General features: G+C 38.8%; 2 protein-coding genes across 4 annotated transcripts in view; one reads left to right on the top strand and one right to left on the bottom strand.

The window, feature by feature from the left end:
- The window catches only part of LOC127007306 (rRNA N6-adenosine-methyltransferase METTL5-like), a 7,498-nt gene extending 266 nt beyond the window's left edge, over nucleotides 1–7,232 (top strand). The window contains exons 2-3 of the mRNA XM_050878109.1: nucleotides 1,363–1,628; nucleotides 1,920–7,232. Coding sequence (XP_050734066.1) covers nucleotides 1,399–1,628; nucleotides 1,920–2,340 — 651 coding nt within the window. The 5' untranslated portion in view covers nucleotides 1,363–1,398 and the 3' untranslated portion in view covers nucleotides 2,341–7,232. The remainder of the gene's footprint in view (nucleotides 1–1,362; nucleotides 1,629–1,919) is intronic.
- The window catches only part of LOC127007305 (uncharacterized), a 27,983-nt gene extending 6,052 nt beyond the window's left edge, over nucleotides 1–21,931 (bottom strand). The window contains exons 1-6 of one of the 3 annotated variants that reach the window (XM_050878107.1): nucleotides 21,775–21,931; nucleotides 19,706–19,931; nucleotides 19,211–19,301; nucleotides 17,866–18,096; nucleotides 16,313–16,437; nucleotides 3,950–12,802 (exon numbers count right to left, since the gene is read on the bottom strand). In XM_050878107.1, coding sequence (XP_050734064.1) covers nucleotides 16,321–16,437; nucleotides 17,866–18,096; nucleotides 19,211–19,301; nucleotides 19,706–19,920 — 654 coding nt within the window. In that variant the 5' untranslated portion in view covers nucleotides 19,921–19,931; nucleotides 21,775–21,931 and the 3' untranslated portion in view covers nucleotides 3,950–12,802; nucleotides 16,313–16,320. Of the gene's footprint in view, nucleotides 1–3,949; nucleotides 16,438–17,865; nucleotides 18,097–19,210; nucleotides 19,302–19,705; nucleotides 19,932–21,774 lie in introns of those variants that run through there. The other 2 variants (XM_050878108.1, XM_050878106.1) reach the window with 2 other exon arrangements.

The raw sequence follows: 21,931 nt of genomic DNA, 5'->3' as shown, positions 1-21,931 counted from the left end.
CCAAGCACTTGATCTCTCTATGGCATAATTTGTACTCATATGTTTTAAGATTGGTCAGGGAAAGTAAAGAGTGGATGAGCAATAATGGTTGGATGATACACCTCTCCACCCTTATTTGCTGGGGTTAGGGGACACCGACCCCAGTGAATAGTAAATTTCCATAAATGTTTGGTGAGCACCCCCCCTAAAAAGACTAGACTAACAGAAAAAAACATCAATTTTACATGAACTGTACCTATTAAAGCATTTATGTTACCTGAAAGCAACATAAAATATCATAAGTAGCTTTATTTATCAGCTGTACATACTTTAAACTGTACTCGATTCACATAAACTTTTTGCAGTCACTGATATCTGACTTAACTGTTTGAGTCCTCACCATGAAGTCTCTGCCATTTTCTTTTTAACTTCAAGTGTTTAAATATATCATACCATGCAAATTATTTACTACTAAATGCATTTTTCTATGAAAATCTGGTAATAGATATATGAAATGGGTATAAACACTGGATTGAAACTGCAAGCAGCTGTTCAGCTGATGAACATAAACAAACAAGTCCTGTCAGTGGTAAGGCTTAGCAGGTACCAGTATCAGTACCGTTACTAACAGTAACAGCTATATGACACTATTTTATAGCAGTAACAAACTGCTCAGTACCATTACTGATGGGTATTGAATACTGCTCTGGTGGTACCCACCGTTACCGATACTGAGTAGTCTGGTAACATTACCATGTTGTGCATCTGGTAGTTAGTACCAGTACTGGTACCAGTACCTGCCCACCCCTACCGTCGACAGGACTGAGGACCTGTTTGTTTATAGTTAATAGCTGAACAGCTGTTTGCAGCTATGATCCAGCATTTATACCAATTTAATATTTTCATCACCTGATTTTTTTAAAAAGAAGCATTCATTAGCATCTAATTCACATGGTAAGATATGCTTAAGCATCTGAAGTTGGAAAAAGAAATGGCAGAGACCTCATGGTGACGACCCTACAGTTAAGTGAGATTTCAATGACTACGTATTGATAATAAGTTTACATGAATAACAGTAAAGTGTATAGTATGTGTAGTTTATAGTACGTAATGTTTGGAGTAGCATTGCAAAAATTCCTATGATCCACCATAGTGCATTCTGGAGGAAATCTGTGAATGTGCATATCGGTGGATAGTGAACCCACTGATTCAGGTGGATGGGTGCATCAGCAAAATATCTGGAAAAAATAAGCCTTTTTGGGTATCCTGAGATCTTTCATACTGCAGGGCACTCTTTTAATTCTTTCACTCGTAATTTAGATAGCTTTCAATCCTTCAATTACTGAAAAAGTAATAACGTTTTCCTAATTTTTTTTCTTTCAGTTTCTATATCACACCAGTAATTGTAAAATATCCACAATGATAAGACTGAAAGAGTTAGAGTCATGGCTGCAGGAACTGCAGGACTTTGACACCCCCAAGGTAACCCTGGAGCAATACCAGACACCACCACACATCGCTGCCCACATCGCTCACACTATCCAGGCATCCTTTGGAGACCTGGAAGGCAAACTAGTAGCAGACTTGGGGTGTGGCTGCGGCATGCTGACGGCTGCTGCTGCCATCATGGGTGCAGCGACAGTTGTGGGGTAGTAATTTTTTATTATTATTATTATTATTATTATTATTTATTTATTTATTTATTTATTTTTTTTTTTTTTTTAGTAATAATGCCACAGATTTGTCAGACAAATATATGCAATGTGATATGATGAATTTTCTAGAATTTTATTGTATTCTCTCTGTATTGAGGGAGAGAGCATACCACACATTATCAAGAAACAAGTTTGTGAAATATTTTGTTATTGCTAAATATTGAAATTTAGTTTTTATACTGAGTTAGTTACTTTTATTAATTTTTAAGAGTGTCATTTTTTCAGATTTGATATTGATAGTGATGCTTTAGAAATTTGTAAAGGGAACCTCGAGGAACTTGAGATTGCATCTGCTGAGCTGGTGCAAGCTGATGTGCGGGCTCTGACTTCATCGCATCCCCGCCTCATCAAGCATTTTGACACAGTGCTTCTCAATCCACCCTTTGGCACTAAGCGCAACCAAGGAGCTGACCTTGAATTTGTGCAGGTTGCCCTGGAGGTGTGCCGTGGACCAGTGTACAGCCTCCACAAGACCTCCACCCGCACACACATCATCAAGACAGCTGCCCGTTGGGGGTTAAACGTGCAGGTCTTGGCACAGCTGCACTATGACCTCCCAAATACCTACAAGTTCCACAAGAAGAAGTCTGTTGATATTGAGGTTGACTTCATCAGATTTACTCATGAGGAAGATCTTTCTAATTGATTCCTCTCATTCTTCACCCATATTGATCAGAAGGCTGTATTTCACCTCGTGTTTGGCCTAGGCTAGCACAGGAATTTGGTGAAGCAAAACTAAAGGGTGTGACCTGTATAGTCATTGCAGAGGTTAGAAGTTACATGTTCAACATCATCATCATATCTTAGCCAGCTTTGCTGGTAACTTCATATGTATTCATATATCATATGATAAAAGTGGAAGATACAGGCAGGTCTTAATATATGTTGGGAGTGAACTGAGATGGTCCATGCAAAATTAGTTTGTATAAAGCTACAAAACTAAGTAATTTCAGTGTCTATGTCTTCCAAAAACTTAATTCTTTGAAGACCGTAATTGCAATCAAAATTGATCCCTCAATACCATGTCCATTCCAGTCATGGGATGAGGGACCCTGGACACAGGGGTTGGAGCCCATTGAGAGATGTGCTCTTAGCAGCCTTAGCTCTTTGCCTTGACCTTCTGAACTTAACTAGTTTTGCATGGTCCTATATTTTTTATTTTCCCTCTAAACTTTCCACCACTTTCCTCAGTCCCATCTCAGTACTAACACAACTTCTATTCTGTTTATTTAACTTGCCTTTTCAGTATGACTTAGTATGATATGATGTTTGCTGCCAAGTATTAATTACAGATGTGCCGATACCCACACCTCACCAATACTCACTTTTCAGGTGGTACCGATACTAAAAATGGCTGTTATTTTGCTAATACCAATACCAAAACTTTTATTTTGATTACATATCTGTAAGACTATGGAAGTGTATTATCTTGAATCACATAATAAATAAGCCAGAAAAGTATCATAGTGGCCATATTTTCACCTTGCTGATACCAATACAATCGGCACATCTCTAGTATTAATACAGTACAGTAGAATAAAAATTTGAAATTTAATATACTATTGCCGTGCAGAAAAACAAGTTTCTTCACAATGTTAAAGCTTAATTTAAAAAAAAATCTTCATATAGCAAGACCTGCCTTTTGCTTCACAATCATTTTTTATATTCAAAGCATATTTTGTGTATGAGAAATAGGGATTTCCAGTTTTGTAAAGGGTAGGATAAGGATGGTTAGTGAGACTTTTGGGAGGGGAAGGGTTTTATGCTCATGTGGAACTCTGGGACGTAGAAGTATTTCCTTGGCTATTCCTCCAGCATTGCAACTCCTGTTAGTGTAATTACCATTTAGACTGCATGAGTGGGGCCTGTAGAAAGTGCAGGGCCATGCATAGGCTGTGGCCCTGCCCTAAATCTGATGGTTAATTTGATGATTGATGAATGGGAGATGGTTTAATGCAGCCAGTCATGGAGGGGGGATCTTGTTAACCCCTTCAATATGGTGCCGCCGATGTCGGTGTCACCGTATGGAAAGGGTTAATCCTCTTCTGAACCTCTTAATCCTCTTCCATTTCCTCTTAATCCTTTTTTAAACCTCTTAAGAGGATTAAGAGTTTTAGAAGAGGATTAATCCTCTTCCATTTCCTCTTAACCCTTTCTATACTGTGACGCCGATGTCTGCATCACCGTATGGAAAGGATTAAAATCAAGAAGTTCTAAAACAATTTAGGACCCACAAATGTAAAGAAATGCATTCATGTGTTTTAAAAATTTATTTTTACATGTATAGTATTCATATTTTCAAAGGGGAAAGCATCAAGAATTATGTTACAAAGTAATATAAAAAGGTGAAAAAAATTATCTAAATACTCATACAAAGTAACATTGACTAGATCATTCTTGAATTTGACAGGAACCTATTGACTATGAATTGCAGCTGCTGCACTAATAACTGCAAGACTATATTTAAAACTTTGACACAAAATACTAAATTGACTAGTTTTAGGCAGTTTGAGGTACAGCGATGCACCCTTAATTGATTTCACACAAAAAAAATGTAAAACCTAAACCCATGAAAGCTGGGACATTTAGCTATTGGAAGGAAGGGTAATTGGTTCATGGCTCCTCCTAAAACTTGCTCGTATGACCCAGGTCTTTGCTCACTGGTCTGTTTGTTCAGTAATTTTAGTCTTCAGTTCACTGACTAGATATAAATATGCTTCTGAATTCCCACAAGATTGTCATGCCTGTAGACTTCCTGACTTTATTTGGAGGTTACTGTTGCATTCTTTTTAAGTTTACATAAAGGAAGTGAGCCAGTCAGTGCACAGAAAGTTTAGCTCCCATTGTACAACTCTACTCATCACATCCGTGCTAGATTTTGTGGCAAGTTAGCAGTGCAAAACACTGACTTAACAAAGTTTTGGGTTCTGTTAAAACTTTTAAATTAAAAGTGTCACCCCTTAATATCTTATCTACTGCTTTATTATGCTGTACCGAAAGTTGTTCATTCTCAATGGAAGCCTTACTGGACTCTTTATGATAAGGTGGAGTTCACCTCCTTCAAAATTCTGAGTCCTCCATTTAAAATGAAGAACCATTCTGTTACTGCATAAAGGAATGTAACATGCCAAGACTGAAGGCTGACCAACAACTTTAAACTTAACAGTCCTCCATTTGGAATAAACAATAATTTTGTTACTCCATATAGGAATTGTGCCAAGACTGAAGGCTGACGGATAACCAAATACCATGCAAAGACTTCAACTGATGATATGACTTAACATTAGTTCTCAGCTTCACTCTCCTTGTGGTTTTCAAAATTGTGAAACTTCTTTAAAATTCAGCAAGTTTTCCATTGAGAGAACAAACAACTACTTAGTTGAAGCATTAATGAACAGTGCCAAGACTGGAAGGCTAGTAACAGTTTCAGTGGAACCCAAAATACTGATGCGATAGTATTTTACATGTTTCTTGTCACAAAATTTGTGTTGACAGTTGAGATGGTATTAATAAATAAAAACAATACCATTGCACTTCCCAGAACAGAGTTGTGCAATAAAGGGAAAAGGAGGGGAGCTTGTGCATCCTGGGTGTTGATTGGCTCACCTTTTCTCCTTTAGAAATTTTCATGGAAATCTTTGCACTCAGAACCTTCAAGTAGAGCCAGAAAGGCTATAGAGTATAGACTAACATGACCACTATGTGGAAGTGAGCAAGTGAAGTTATACTAATGAATGAATGCAACTTGCACCATAGCAAGGATTTTAATTTTATACAAGATGGTGGCAAGCCAGGCAAGGTGATGATTTAGCTTTTGTTGGGCTAGGTGGTCTCCTTTCTTTCTGCAGAAATCTAACATTTTGCTCCAAACAATAAATTTTAGTTTTTTGGGTTGTAGCAATACATATGAAGGTAAATGTTGTGAAACTTGATGCAACACCACAATTTAAAATTTTATGCAAGGTATATAATGCTGCATGGCCCAGCTGGCCAGTAAGATGTTTGTTTACATTTGATAAAGCAATGTTTTTTTCATGAACTTTGTGTTTGTGATCATGTCAAAATGGCAACAGTGCCCACCTAGCCTGTATCAGACCATACTAATAATTACTTTATGAATCAGTGGCAGACTAAAGCTATAAATTGGCTGAGTGATGACAGGAGTGTTCTACATGTAAGCATTAGAAAAAAACTTTGTTAAAATTGTGAAAACATATCAAAGTATTTTCAACATTCTTTCTTGAACAAATCTGCCCTTCACTTTCTTTGAAAATTTGTAGTTTTAAGATTTACTAATTTTCTGAAACTAACCAACCCTTCCCAAATATACAGAGCTGGGCACTTCTGCAAATTAATCTACAAACTGCAAGTTCAGCATTTGCAGAAGCACTGTTTTAGCTTGTTGCAGTTTGCATTTGCAACAAATCCTATGTATTGTTGCAGATTTGCACCTCCAGAACCACTTCTGCAAATGTGAAATCTCCACAAACTCACATGGCGCCATGTGTGGTAGGGGTGGGGCTGGGCAAGAATCAATAATATTGGAATAACAGTTCCAATTGTCAGTGCCAATGGAATAGATTCCTGAAGTACATAAATAATGTCTTACATTTATCAAGCACAGGTAGTCCTCGAGTTACAATGTATGCAACTAACAACCTCTCTTACTTATGACCAGGCCAGTAATATTAGCAATTCTTGGTTAAGTAATGAGATGACATTTCAAATCCCACTGTGGGTAGAACAGCTGTTTGTTTACACAGTGCTCAAGCACCTCCCCTTCCACCCCCACCCTGTTGCTGTCTTGTTTTGCTGCTTTTGCTCTCAGTGCAGTGGCAGTCAGTGGCCTGTGGAATTGCATCCTGGGAATCCATTCCCAAATTGGAAACCAATTTTGAGGTAGCTTCCTCAGATTTGGAAGAATGGATGGTAGAATCAATATAAAGAAGACAGTGCCAGACACACCAGGTATGGAATCACTATATAGTCAGCTCTTCTTGAATGAGAAAATGTTTTGTTAATTATGTCTTAATTTATTATAAAAAAATATCACGTGTTCAGTTTGTGTCTTTCTACGTTATTTACTGATTCACGTTCGCATTAGTATTAGAAATATCCAAAATAATAGAAATTTGCATTTGCAGTTTGAGTTTTGCAGTATGGCAAATATTAAAAAAATTGCAGATCTGTGATTGAGGTAGATTTGCAATTTGTGGAAGGCGTATTTTCATTTGCAGTGCCCAGCTCTGAAAATAATGTAACAAATTAGATAATAACCTAACCTTACCAAAAAAAAGTATACTAACCCTACTCAAGTAGTAGCTTAGTACCACAGGTTGTTGCAGCCCAGCTCACAGGACATGAAAAATGGTTAGTGAGTAACAGACAAGGTATGGCGTGAGTGTAGCTTCCCCAGCTGAGTCTGGGTAGGTTTTAGGAAAGTTCCCTTGGTTTTATTCTCCCAACATATGGTAAATTAATGGTGCATCCTGTGTGCTGGTGTGGCTTACATGCACTTCACAAAAAATATGGTGTCTTCTTAACAAAAATGCATCTGACTTAAATCTGTGACAATCTGCTTTCAAATCTAAAATCATGATGTTAAATATCCTTGCAAGTTGATACAACACTGATATAGCTAAAACAATTTTTTTGTCAGAAGTCTGAGCAGCATACTAGGTGCTGGAATAACTATGTTTGGAACTTTCCAAATTTTACTAAACTGATTTGAAAAAGCTGTAACAGACAGGGCATACTGTAACTTAAGCTAAAAAAAAGAACACTTAAGGTAAGGACTACTTCATTACTTTGATGTGCCTGTTAATTTTTAACTACTTTTATGTGCCTCTTAATTAAAATCCCTTGTAAAGCTAAAATTGAAAAAGTTGAAAATAAATTTGGGACAGATGTGCTAGCTGAGGATCTTACATACTGATGACAACTTCACTTTGATCTTGCATACATATCCCTAGCCACACATGAATTCACATCACCAACAATATGATGAAAGGGACCAGGCACTGTGAAGTCTTTCACTATGAAAGACATTGGAAATTCTTGATAAACATTCTAACATTTTATATGAAAACAAGCAGTACTGTAACTAGCAAATCCTACAGTATGTGCATAAGGAAACTTTCACAATATCACAGCAACATAAAACTAATCCTACAACATCCAAGCACCCAGTTACCAGTATCTGGTGCTGAAAGTATACAGCCAGACACCTGCCACAATGAACACAGGCCACTCCCGGTGAGGTATATGCAGGGAGAGAGGGGGTGCTGTCCCCAGTCTGTTTCTCCTTTGTGTATATTAATACCAGCATTTCCTTTCTAAATAGACTGTCAATGTTTCACTCCTAAAGAGTGGTGTTCCACAGGGCTCTGCTCTATCATTATTTTTCTAATATTCCTTAATGATCTCCAAAATTAACTGCTCTATCCAATTTTATGCCTATGTTTACTCTGCATTACATTACATTTTTCAACAAAAGATTATTTCGGCAGGAATTATACAACTAAAGGCTAGATGCTACAGAATGCTTAACCTTTGACCTTGCTTTTATTTCTGAATAGGGCATCAGTGCCTCCCACTTCTGTGTGGAGTATGCATCCCATATGTACAGTGGTTTTCCACCCAAACAGATCTTTTAAACAGAGTAGTCAAAGGCTCTTTGTCTCATGAGTTCCCATCCTTTTACTGATTATCTTCCACCTCTTGTATGTTCAATGCAGACTTGCTTTCCTTTCAGCCTCATCAATATTTTCATGCTAACTGATCGTTTGAACTTGCTAACAGCATAACTCTTTCTCTTAGTCCTGCAATCTTGTACAAAACTTTCTACTCAAGCTCACCACTGTACTCTCCAAATTCCTAATGATAGTTATTTAATATCTGGGATAGAGTATTTGAGTGTATTCATATTCGTATTCGAATAATTATTGATAGAAATAAAAGTATGACGAATACTTCAAGATTTATAATCAGAAATAACAGCCGCATTTCCTAACAACTCCAGCCTCCAGGGTGGACGTGTAATTGTTGTGTATGGTACAGGTTCATGAGCTCATTTATCAGTTGCATAACTTCAGAAGAGTGTTATACCCAGTTACGTCAAGGTATTTTTCAATGAAAAGTATTCATTAATGAATTCATGAATATTTTTAAAAAGTATTCATATTTGTATTCAAATTAAAACCATTTCAGTGTATAGTAAATCCCCACGATATCGCGGTTCAGTTTTTGCGGTCCCAGTATTTCGCGTTTTTTTTCTGTAAAACTTATTAATTTTGATACCGCGTATATTTTCGCCATTTTGCAGCATTGTTTATGAGTTTAAATCTCGCGCGTCATGATAGAATGGCCGTACGTACCGATTCAGCCAATCAGTGTTGGTTTTGTTTTCTTGGCCACTGATTGGCTGTTGTGTTCTAGAAGCATCTCGCTGATTCACATCTCGCAGGGAGAGAAGCTGTTCGCCTTGTTCTGTCTCAGTTCTGCGTGTCTCCCTACAGTGTACGGTTTTCTTCATAACAAGGATGCCATCCAAACGGCCATCATCTAAGGCTTCTGGTGAGCCAAAGAAGAAGAGGAAATTTCTGATGATTCAAGAGAGGTGAAACTTCTCGATATGATAAAGGAAGGACAGAGTTATGCTGCCGTAGCCCGCCATTACGGTATGAATGAGTCAATGGTTCGCTACATCAAGAAGGATGAGAAGAATATCAGTGTTTAAATGTGTTTCTATTGTTTTAACAGTGTGTTTAAAGACTTTAAAATGCTTTTAAAAGTACCGTAAAAGTTATAGAAACATTCCTAGGGTGTATTTAAAGAGTATTTCTATTTCGTGGATTTTCACTTATCGAGGGTGGGTCTGGAATGTAACCCCTGCGATGGAGGGGGGTTTACTGTATTCAAATTTGTATTCGTTGGAATTTGAAGTATTCATATTCGAATACACAACTCTTCTTCACTCCATCCCTGACCAGTATCTTCATTCCTTCATCCCTTTCACTAGCAAGCTCGAGAACAGCCTTCTTTTCATCTGCATTTCCTCGTTAATACTACTTGAATGCTTAAAAAGAGGGATCAAAATATCTCTCCAACCCAATCAGAACATTTTTTAGACCTTCATGCCCTCTGTTTGTGAGAGCAGTGCTTTTCTAGCTTTTTTGTGTTTGTTTTGCCCTTGAACTGCCTTGTTTACTGTAAAAAAAAAACTGAACATCTTGAGGCTTTGCATCTCACATATGCAATTCTCATCCTAATGATTCAGGCATGCTTAAAATCTAGTTACAAAATTATTATGCACCAAAAGTATTTTTCAACCTCTCATCAGCTCCTATACCATAAACTAAACAAAATATTAACAATTCACACTCATATGAGCATTTCATTATCTGATATATATACATATATAAAAATTTCAATTACAGTACCCTCCCGAGTTTCGTGATCCTCGAGTTTCGTGCTAAGTCCTAAATTCCTACCATCCCGCCTTTAGCACATTATCGCCCTGAGTTTCACGCTGCTTTGACATGTACGGGTCACGTCCACCTACCGTCAGCGTCACGTGCACTGCCTTAAAAGGCAGTGTCACACTGGCCATTTTGCTTCAACTGTTGAGGCTACGGACAAATGCGACGGGCAACCGTGGTTGCCCATATGCCCAACCGGGAGTGAGTTGTCAGTTGTCCGTACAGATGGAAAATGGTTGTGAGTATGAACAACCACACTGGTGAATGTAAACAAACAGACAACGGCAGTGGCTGAGGATTGAGGAGCATTGGAAGATGGCCCACCAAGAGACTCGTAAAGTGGACTGGCAGAGCCGCTTTGTTTACTATATTTAATTGACAAGATAGAACACACCATGCAGTAGAACCACAGTTCACTTTTTTTTCTCTCTCTCTCTCTCCAGTCTATGAAAATTGTAGGAGGACTCCTAGCATTGTGTTCCTGGCTGTCCTCCTGCAAACTACGCATGCTCAGAAGTGAATGTAAACAAACAAAGAGTTGTTGATAAACAGAGCTCTTCTCACACATCCCCCAACAGCATGGCTATGCTCACTTCGCTTGCCAGCTCCCTCAACCTCATGAACCTATGATGCCCTATAGCCCCCCCCCTAAAAAATCTGTCAAAATTACGGACCTGAGTATGTGCATCGAGACAGTTTCGTTTTTTGAAAATAGCAAGATGCTATTTCCCATAAATTTACCCATGGATCACTGCATGAATGCTACTTATTGGCTCAGGAACACAACACGGTCTTCACAACACAGTTCTCTGATGAGGTTTGGGTAAACACTCCTGTCCTCAAGTCCTTGAAGTCATAATCGTGCCCATGTGGCGTGCCTGTGGTTCCTGCATGCCAGAAGTTCTCATTGTCACCACTGCACGTGCGCAGCCAATCCATCCATCAAGACTCTGCCAACATAAACACGTGGATCGAGTAACAACACACACGCACACGCCAGATTCATCAGGAACCATGGCAGATGTTTGACAAACAGAAACGATTTCACCATTTCCTTGAGTGTGTTAGAACGTTTTTGGTGAGTGACTCACACGAACCAAACCTAACTCTTGGCAAGGAGCAGTCATCTTTAACACTGCTCTCTTCTTGCCATTGTGTATGTTTGGTTTGTATGAACCACTCACCAAATAAGTTCTAACACACTCTAGGAAAGGGCGAAGCCATTTATGTTTGTCAGAAACATCTGCCATGATTCCTGATGAGTCTGGTGTGTGTGTTTGTTGTTACTCAATCCACGTCTTTACGTGGGTGGAGTATAGATGGGTGGGTTGGCCACACACGTGCAGTGGTGACAATGAGAACTTCTGACATGGAAAAACCACAGGCACACCACACCCACAACCGCTTCTTCCTTCCAGCAAAAAGTCCATAACTTGGGTAACAGCAGCACAAGCCATGACAGCCCTTACTTTAGCAGACGACGCCATGTTTGGTTTGTATGAACCACTCACCAAATAAGCTCTAACAACTCGCTCCCGGTTGGGCGTATGGGCAACCGCGGTTGCCTGTAGCCCTAACAGTTGGAGGAAAATGGCCAGTGTGACACTGCCTTAAGGCAGGGAGACCACTGATTGGATGAGCGCTGTCGATGGCAACATCGGACTCACGGTGAATCACAAGCGTGTTTTAAGAACTGCCAGCCAATGATAAGGCAGCCGCCTTCAACTGCGGCTTCAAAACGACCCATTCTCTCTTTCCATTTTCTTCCTTTTTCCAAGGTACGTATTTTGAGATAACAAGGGAGTAAAGTGGAAAAAAATGTCAGCTTCTCCATGGGTCGGAACAAATAACAGCTTTTTCAGTGTTTTCAATACCCCGAGTTTCACGATCCTCGAGTTGAGTTTAGCACTATACCTTTGGAACGAAGCAAGTGCGAAACTCGGGAGGGTACTGTATATACCTTTGCCAGTTCCTGTCTGCAGTATAATGCAGAAATTTCTTCAAACGCACTTACACCAAGTCAGAACATGAAAGCAAGTTATGAGATTCAGTATGTAATGCCTCAGTCTTTCTTATATAGAACTGCCCTTACCTAATCAGGGAAAAGAGAATGTAACAGGTCTGCTCACTTCACTGAGGGGAGGACAGTGATGACACCACTGCCTCTTGTCTTTAGGAAATGTACAAGATACTGAATGTTATGTTATGTAGCAGTCTCATATATCACCAATACTTTGAAGACCTCAATAAACATTGATAAATATGAAAAATAAAACCTTATTACCTGGTAGAAGTTCAGGCCTTTCAAAATGGACTGTATCTGTAGCTTCTGATCAGAATAAGGACCTTTAAACAAAAATAAAATGCTCTTCATTAAGATGCAAAAAACAAAGACTGTCGTCACACTTTAGCATCGTGAAATACCTCAGTAATGTAAAAAAACAACAATTAAAAATGTTGCAAACAGGGTATGCAATAGAATATCTTAAAACTCTAACACAGACAATCAATAAACAAGTGACTACTACATCAAAGCTTGTAGCTTCTTCACATAGAGTCTTTTCCTAATGTTCTCATTACTTGACTCATTAAAGACACCTTCCCTTGGACAATGGAAATCAGTCTGAACTGAAAAAAAAAAATGCTCTTAGATTTTACCAACATGTTTGAGGAAAGATCCAGTGCATTTTATTTTGAGATTTTGCTATTTAATAAATGGCCACTTATCTTCCATGACCTCATTTTAAAAACTGCAAACTTAAAAGAAAAGAAAAAAAAATCCTCCAAACATCAGCAGAAAGACAAACCACAACACCTGGTGACTACACCACAAAGGGAAGCTTTCACTGCAGAGAATAGTAAGGCAGTTGCAGCCGTTAAAAAAGTTAATGCATCTAGAAGAGTCTAGGGGGCAGACATGGAAAGCAACCTCACCCCCCCTTCTGGTGTGCCTTAGGATGTGGTTTGTCTTTTTGTAGAGTTTTCAAATTCCTAAAGGCGCTGTTACACCAGCACATTTTCCATCAATATTTTTCATCAACTTCCAGAAAATTGACAACTTTTTAAGGCACTGTTACACTAGCACATTTTCCGTCAATATTTTTCATCAACTTACATCTGCACTGCTTCCGTCACACGTAAACAAAACACCATGGCCCCGACACACAGACAAGCTATCACTGCTATCAATGTGATCAGGTGTTTAATGAAGCTGAGACGAGCCAAACAAGCCAGAAGACGAGAGTGGATGTGTGAGTGGAAGGCATGTCGCGAACAAGAAAGTGTTTACTATCAACTCTTGAGAGAGCTGAGATTGGAGGACCACGAGGCACCTATGTTTTTTTAATGCTCTCAATAAGCTATTCTTCTGAGAGTCTTGTCCACTGAGGGTGAGCCATGAATTATTGCAAGTTCTTCAGAGCGAGAGAAACACATGGAGTGTATCACATGTAAACAAGGTCTAGTCACACGAGACACTGTAGGCTGTTATGACACTATATTATAAAATGTAACTACATGTGTAATTGCTTTATTGAATATTTTTACCGATACTGTATTAATAGTTGAATTCTTGCTTTTCATGAAAAACAGTGGCTTTCTTTGAATATTTCCTCATCATCCACTATGGATTCTGATTTGATTAAAAAAAGTTGTTGACAACTTTCCATTTGAAGACGGTCATAACTATCTGACTCGAGACATCGGAAAAGGAAGACGGAACATGCAAATGACGATGGAAATCGTAGACATCGACGGAAGATGTGCTAGTGTAACAGCGCCTTAAGTCTCTGAAAACCCAGGCCACTTGCAAAGCATTAGATATTAAAAAAATCATGAAGACACTATTAGCCTGTAGGCATATACACCTTCAAAATTCCAACTTTCACTTGGTATTTTAATGTTACATGTTATATATTTTTCATTTATTTATTTATTTATTTATTTTTTTTTTTTTTTTTACGTTTCCACCATGACTTTCTTGGTGGGCCTTGATGGTCAGCCCCAGCCTGTTGTGGTGCAGGCAAGTGTTTATAGTGGTGCCATCCTACTTATGTTGCCACCCCCTGGAGCTCATCACTGAACCTCTCTTTTAGAGAATCTGAAGTCCAGGTTGATGGGTGGTCTTCTGGACAATAAGTGGATAGTCTTAGGCCACTCGGCGGTGACTGAAAAAACCCAGCTTGTGCCACCGGGCGGGACGCGAACCCGCATCCTCCTGGCAGGGTGCTGTCTAGCTATCCACTCAGTCACAGCAGAAACTAAACTTTAAAAGATTCTTTCGATCCCAAAAGGTTGACACCTCTATCAATAGCTTTTTTTATAAAAAAAATAAAGATAAACAATTAAGAGCAGTTTGAATATGTGAAATTGTTCCTATCATCATTTACACTTCAGTTGGAGGATATAAATTACCATTTATAGTCATGTAACAGTAAATGTCTACTCTCTATTTTTTAGGCCCAGAAATTAGTAGTTCTTTTGTGGTGTGTAAAAGTTACCACTGCTTTATCAAAGATAACAAATAAACAACTGTACAGGAGAATCAGGATGTGGAAATAATTTTCATTTGTTTTGTCCCCATTTGCCCCTTTGGGCCCAGATACATGTGCCAAGACATCACAGTTGAACAGCTCAGAAAAAGAAAGCCTCGACATACATGAACATTCAAAATGTCGGGATGAGGCACAAAACCTCAGGCAGGATACAATAAACCCTCCATAAATCAGACTAATTCAGGGGAGACCCTATCAGAAATATCTGAAGCAAGGCTGTTCCAGAGTTGCCCAGTGATTCTGATTAATTCTTGCATAAAGGATTAAGACACCACAGGGGACCTATAATAGAGCAGCTGCATATAAATTTAAATTCATACAGCTCTGGGGTATACCTGTCCCTCCATACTGGTGGGTAAGTTAGTGAATATGTTACAAGTTGTATCAGGTGCACACATATCTGCAAATGCCCACAAATCTAAACTGCTGAATTTTGAATATTAATTTAACTATTTCCTGTGTGTATATATAATAAAATAAATAAACCAATGAGCAGCTGCATTCCTCTTGCGATATGCCAATGAGGATTCAGGAGGGATGTGAGACAGGCAGCCTTTGTTTTGAAATGACGTGGTCTGGACTCACTGAATTCCTGGCTACAAACCAGATCTTTGACTTACAACACCCATCCTGACACTGTCCGGACACGCACCGTATATTCCAGATTTTTATCTGATACACAGATGTGTCCAGAGCCCTGAAGGAGTCAGATTTATACATTCTAAATATAGAGGTCTGATTTATAGAGGGTTTACTGTACCAATGACTAACCCCCATGGGAAACTCCTCATTTAACATGAACACTTCTGTACTGATGCAGCAAGTAGCAGGCTTCATCATTTATTTATGTTACCATTTTAAAGTCACAAATGTCTAAAGAGTGCTACAAGGATGTTATTCTATACACTGTCTTGTACCAAATGTTTCCATCGTGGCATTTTGTCCATTCATATATCCAGCCACAAAATATTTATGCCAACATTATATGCCACCATATTTATTTACTCCTACTATTTCAAAGTTGACTGTGGCACAAAATGATCATGCATTAAGTAGGTTTGGGCTTGATTTTGATGGAGCTAGTGAGTGAGTGTTTCAACAGCCATGTTTGGCCAAAATGGAAAATTAATATGAAAATATTGTACAGTTATTTATTTGTCCCTCATTCACTTAAATATCAAATGAAATTGCCATAAAGAAATTCAGTTTGGGTATGAATTAAACCCTTAAAAATAGTTGAAGAATTCTGCATGACTATAAATGGTTAATAATTGCTCACACAAGCAATACACAGACCAAAGAAGCTACTTAATGGTTCAACATTGTGACACTAAAAATGTTCAATTCTACCACAACACTTCATTGGTATGCTAGAAAAATTGAAGGTAACATTCACAAGATGAGGCTGATGAATTGTCTAAAGTAAAGTAGACTGGTGGGAAGCTGTTTTGCAAAATGATATTAAAAATGAAACTGCATTCTCGCACAGTGTTGCTGTTCCTAATGCTTAATATATGGAATGTTTCTTCCCAGGCCTCTGGAATGGACAATGCTATAAAAATCCTGAACACTGTGACCCCCTCACCTTTCACTTCACCCCTGCAGGCTCTCAATTTCCCATTGCAAGTTCTCCCGTGCTGTTTTCTCCCTTTCTTGTTGGAATTCCCTCGTGGCATAGATATTAGGCATAAGTACCAAGTTCTTCAACATCTGTAATCATATTAAACATTATTAGAACATTATAACAATAAGAAGTAGGTGATGGAGAAGACTGGGCTATATAGATAAATGTGGGGGAAGGAAAACACCCTGCAGATTGAGAGAAAAAATGTCACATATATTACTGAGGAAGGAAAAAAGTGTTACCGGAACATATATAGATGAAGTTAAATCCTTAAAATCCAGACTGGTCTGACGATCTCCATGCACAACATTTTGGCATTTTTGCTCTAAGTGACGTGTTTTCAACTTCAAACTGAATGAAAACTCCTAAAGCAGTATAAATATGAAATGTGTCACTGTTTAATTGAATCCATTTCTGTGATCTGCAAAAACAACTACTAGTTCTTAGGTGTCATTGTTTCATTACAGTGAGGTGGTGAATCAAAGTATTTTTCACCCCACCATGACAGCAAGTGGTTGACATGTGAGTCAAGATCCTTCAGCAGGAAATCAACTTCCTTAGAGCAGAAAGAAATACCAGTCAAGATTGCATCATTGTGCATGTCATCACCTAATTGGACAGAATCTCGGCTAATGAGTCATCAAGAGCTCAGTCTTACCCTTAGGATCACGAACACGTTTACCACCACAAGAGAGAAGAGGTGGAACAAACAGCTGAGCTGAAAACAGCAGGTTTCAGTGTTGACCACCACTTATCAGGATTAAAAGCAGGTGACAGCTTGTCATGAATTGAATGCAGGTACTCAGTCTTGCAACAGCATATGTCCTCTCAGCAGATGACCTGGCATTAATATATATTTGCCAAGATGCATCAGTGCACAGAAGGAACACTGATGATAGGCTGCCTGCTTAGCCTAGCGAGCATTTTTACACTATCGAGAACCACAACTTGTTACTGGAGCAATACCAGACCCACTTCACTGGAGCCTTGCGAGAAATGATAGCATTCATCCGGCCATTAGGTAAGAGCCGACATGGGACGATCACTATGGAGAATCTGAGCAAGTTGAATCTGTGACACCTCGTCTCTCACAAATGTCCAGTTTACACAATTTTTCAGGAAAATGTCCCTAGTGACCGTGTGAGATGGAACACTGCCTCAAATCTGGCTGTAATCTGATAGAGGAGTGATCTGCAAGGGTACCAGGACATACACCTTGACAATATATGAAGTGTCAGCCAGAACCAGGTCAGAGTGATTCCATCAATCCTGCCCTCATACACTCTCTTAAACAGTCATTCTCATCATACGTCCAAAACATCTCAGTGAAACACTTTTTTGCCAATTCATCCACTCCACAAGCAACTTCCTTTGCTCTTACACCCATACCAAAATTCTTGTAAACATCTTGATAACTTTCTCCATCCTATCGATAGGGGCTGTGTGACAGTACCTAAAAAAAAATAATAATAAATAAATAAATAAATAAGAGGTTAATACAACCATCTCCATACCTTAAGCCTAAGTTGATTAAATGCCACAGTGGGAAGGTGTACATATTCTGCCTGAATCTTGGTTGTGTACTGTTGGTACTCTTGAGCAGGGGATCCAAGTACTCCAGTGGTGAAGTCAAGGAAGTAGTGGAGGTCTTCTGTTCCTGCTCCTCCCTCCACCATGTGCGCCTCAGTCAAACTGTTCACTGAAGCCTCCAACAGTGATCGCACTGCTCCAGCCACTGCTGAATCCTGAGAAAAGTACTCTTTAGTCACTGCTGATTCTAAATACTAGTTTTCAGGTAAACGTTTTCCTTACCTTTGATAATTCCAGTTACAAGACCTCCCAGTTTATACACAAATTTTATTACCACTTGTACAATTCTATTCCTCCTCAGCTATGGAAGCAGTACTTTCCATCATCCATTGCTCTTTTTAGTGCAAGCAATCTTGTGTATTTGTTTGACATAGAAGTGAAGCTACAGGCATTTGTAATTTTGTATCCAACACGTAAACAAGGATATGTGGAATTCCAAATGAGATGCTGATTACTGTTTTGTCTTAGAATGGAAGACACATTGTCTCATATAAATGATGAAATCCTTCAGCATCTCAAAAATACAAGAGGGCCAGGTGTCTCTGTGTTCATGTCAACATGAAAACAAGTTTGTGCCTCAATCTTGGTGAAGGAGGCAGCACTCTCTTGAACCCATTGCAGAACTTACATGGTTATGAGTTCCCTGGCTCAGGAATGACTTTTCAGTCCAGGAAGTCCAATTTCTGGGAAATCGAGGGTCAGGTGTGTTTTCAGATATTCACCGAAAACATTATTTTTTCCAATAGGCTCTTTTGTTTGTCCAATGCGATACAATCTCTGACCAGAAGATTCTTGCATTGGATGCGAGACTACTGTGTGTGTGTGTGTGTGTACGCACGCATGCACGCACACACACACACACACACACACAAACACACACACACACACACATAAATAGATATCTATATATATATATATATATATATATATATATATATATATATATATATATATATATATATATATATATATATATATATATATATATATATAGTAAACCTCCAGAGATAAAGACATAATATGAAATTCTTTGAAGTCCTTAAAATATGCATTGATGACTAGTTGCAGTATGTCATCTTAAAATTTACAAGGGTAAATAGATGACTAGGAAACAAAAACAGAAAGAATGACACACATCTACCTGCCCTTTAGCTGAACATTTCAGAGCTTATTTCATACTTAATATCCTCAAATACATTACAATCAAACTCTACTACATTGTGATGGTTCATTTATTATGAAACATCAAGTCTTAACCATGATGCATACCTGTTGGCCTTCTCCAGCTTCTCCAATAAACTTGTCAAATCTCTCTACATTCTTCAGATCAGAGTCGCAGCTGCGAGGATTGTACTCCAGCCTAAGATGAAAGAGAAACCATAAATAATAATAATAATAATAATAATAATAATAATATAATATATATATATATATATATATATATATATATATATATATATATATATATACACTTGCTATTCTGGGGTGTGAAATCAGATATATAAAATCAAGACTGCGACCAACTCCTGGAAATTTTAAGGTTGAGACTCCGATTCCACCCCCTGGCCCCTCTTTTGCAATACTGTGGCAGGGAAATCAAACCCAGCCACACCATACCACATACCACATCCAGCCACACTACACCCCACCACACCACACCACACCACTCATCACACACAGCCACACTTACCCACACATCACATCCAGCTACAGCACACCAAACATCAAACAATAGAAGGGTAAATTATGCATGCATCAACATACTTGTGGAAGAATATGGCCAGAGCCACTGCCTGTGGGTTGGCCAATTTGTCCTGGTAGTGGTGGTACAGGGAGAACAGTTGGCTGAGGTATGAAGGGCCATGGTACACCCGTCCCTCAGCCGTGTACTGCTGACTCACGATGCTCCACCAACGCTCACTCACTGCCCCTGCAGCAAAGCTTGTGGCTGCATCCCACTCTCCTCGCAGCTCATCCATGTTTACACAAGCTGCAAAATAACTGCCTTTTAGATCATGCAGACTTTTCACAAAAGTCTGATATGAAAAATATCTGTTGAAACTAACTAGAAGGCAAGAGCAGGGATACCTAAATCTCCATCAATGAACTTCAAAGAATAATTTTGTTCACTCTTCAGGAGGACCTCTACTGCAGATAAGTTTGAAAAAAAGATGGCATACATAGCCTGATTACAATAAGTTTTAAATCTATGAATGAATAAAAGTTATTGAATTTCTTCAAACTGATTATTCATCCCTATTTTGAATTATGGGTCCTCTGTCTGGCATCAGTGCAAATTAAAGAACTGAAGCAGGGAATGAGTGTAATGCACTTAAGAAACATTATTGGTACCAACCAATCCTTATCTACTTGCTAAATGAACAACTGAAATATCTTAGCTTACCTACTCATGATTTTTCAACAGTAATGAGCTGTTGTGCTCCAGGTATTCATGTTGAGGATGTCATACATTTATATAAACTTCTTCACCCACGATTTAAGGGAACATGGCAAAAACATGTTCATGGAATGCAGACAATAAAACTTGACCATTTTTATTAAATAAGTCACTGGCAAATGGGCCCTCCAACCTGAAACATTTGTCTTTATCAATTATAAATCCCTTGAATATCAGACTGAACTCTTGCATAGAACAAGATGCCTCAAAAGTTTCCCACCCTCCCATTCTTAAGCTAGGCTCATCTCTGGCTGGTATTAGTATAATAACCTTCACCTGAGAAGTTCAGAATTTTTTTTTTCATCTGACATGTTTCTTGAAAGTAATGTAGTGCTAGTGTTACTCATCATTATCATCATCATCAGTCTGTATCATTCATGGTTATCCTTACTAATAAGTCTGTGTCATGTGCAATAATGAAACTTACATATTATGAAGGACACACTGTGGCCTTGCCATATATCTAAAAATCTTTTTGAGGACGAGTCTGATATGACTGTAATAGTTCCGAGAATGTACTATGTCTTGGATTTTTCCTAAGTCCAACCAGTTCCTCACCGATCAAGAGTTGATATAGAAATTAGGGATTGGGACAGAAGTGATGGGGGGATGGGGGGTTCCACTATCTGCTATTAGTGAAGCTATTTTTTTGGTTTGTATATTAGCATTCCTGTTAACTTTGTGAACTGTTAGCAGACCAAATAGCTTCCACTAAATTTAGTAAGATTATTTATTGGAGTTCTGGTATCCCCTCCATGCAAGAGACATTGCTAAACTAGGTGTTCAATGTAGGGCAATAAAGATATCGCTTCCTTTCGCGCCAAACCTCACAATGAAAGATTCATCTCTAAAGATGTTTTCTCTTAACCCATTCGTTACCGATGAATACCCATTGTAATTCACGGAAAATTCTATCTGATGGACCGATGAATTACTCCTGTAATTACTCAAACAACACAAAGGCCTCTATCATCAACTATTCCCTAGGAACGAAAAGGAGATTAATCAGGAATATTTTTTTATTTTTTGGTTTGTGTTGTTTATCTCTCTGTATCTGTCTGTTTCTGCTTCTGTACTTTTTTTTTTTTTTTTTTCAGTCAATCAGTGTGTATGTCTTCGTGTGTGTTTGTTTGTCTGTCCTGTTACTGTCTGCCTCTTTCTCTCACTGTCTCTTTCTTTCTCTCTTTCTATTGTGCAAACCAGCCTGGGACAACAACCGGTGGGGGACACGTCTGGTACAGGTCAGAAATCCAGGTAAGGACACCCACGGACGCCAACACACACACACACACACACACACACACACACACACACACACACACACATAACACATGGGAAAAACCACGCTCTCTTCTGCCTGAGAACAATAACTTACCAACCCTGGACGACTTGTGTCACCCCAGCAGGCAGCAGCAGCAGACAGCAGGCGACACTCGGACGCTGACAGGCAGCCCTTAGCACCGCCCCCTTGATCTTGACCTTGATCTTGATGTCACAGGAGGCTTGAGATTTCTCCCAGCCTTTGTATCGGC

The sequence above is a fragment of the Eriocheir sinensis genome, chromosome 35 (assembly GCF_024679095.1).
Source record: "Eriocheir sinensis breed Jianghai 21 chromosome 35, ASM2467909v1, whole genome shotgun sequence".
NCBI classification, from domain to species: Eukaryota; Metazoa; Arthropoda; class Malacostraca; order Decapoda; family Varunidae; genus Eriocheir; species Eriocheir sinensis.
This window is presented reverse-complemented; position numbering and strand designations above follow the sequence as displayed.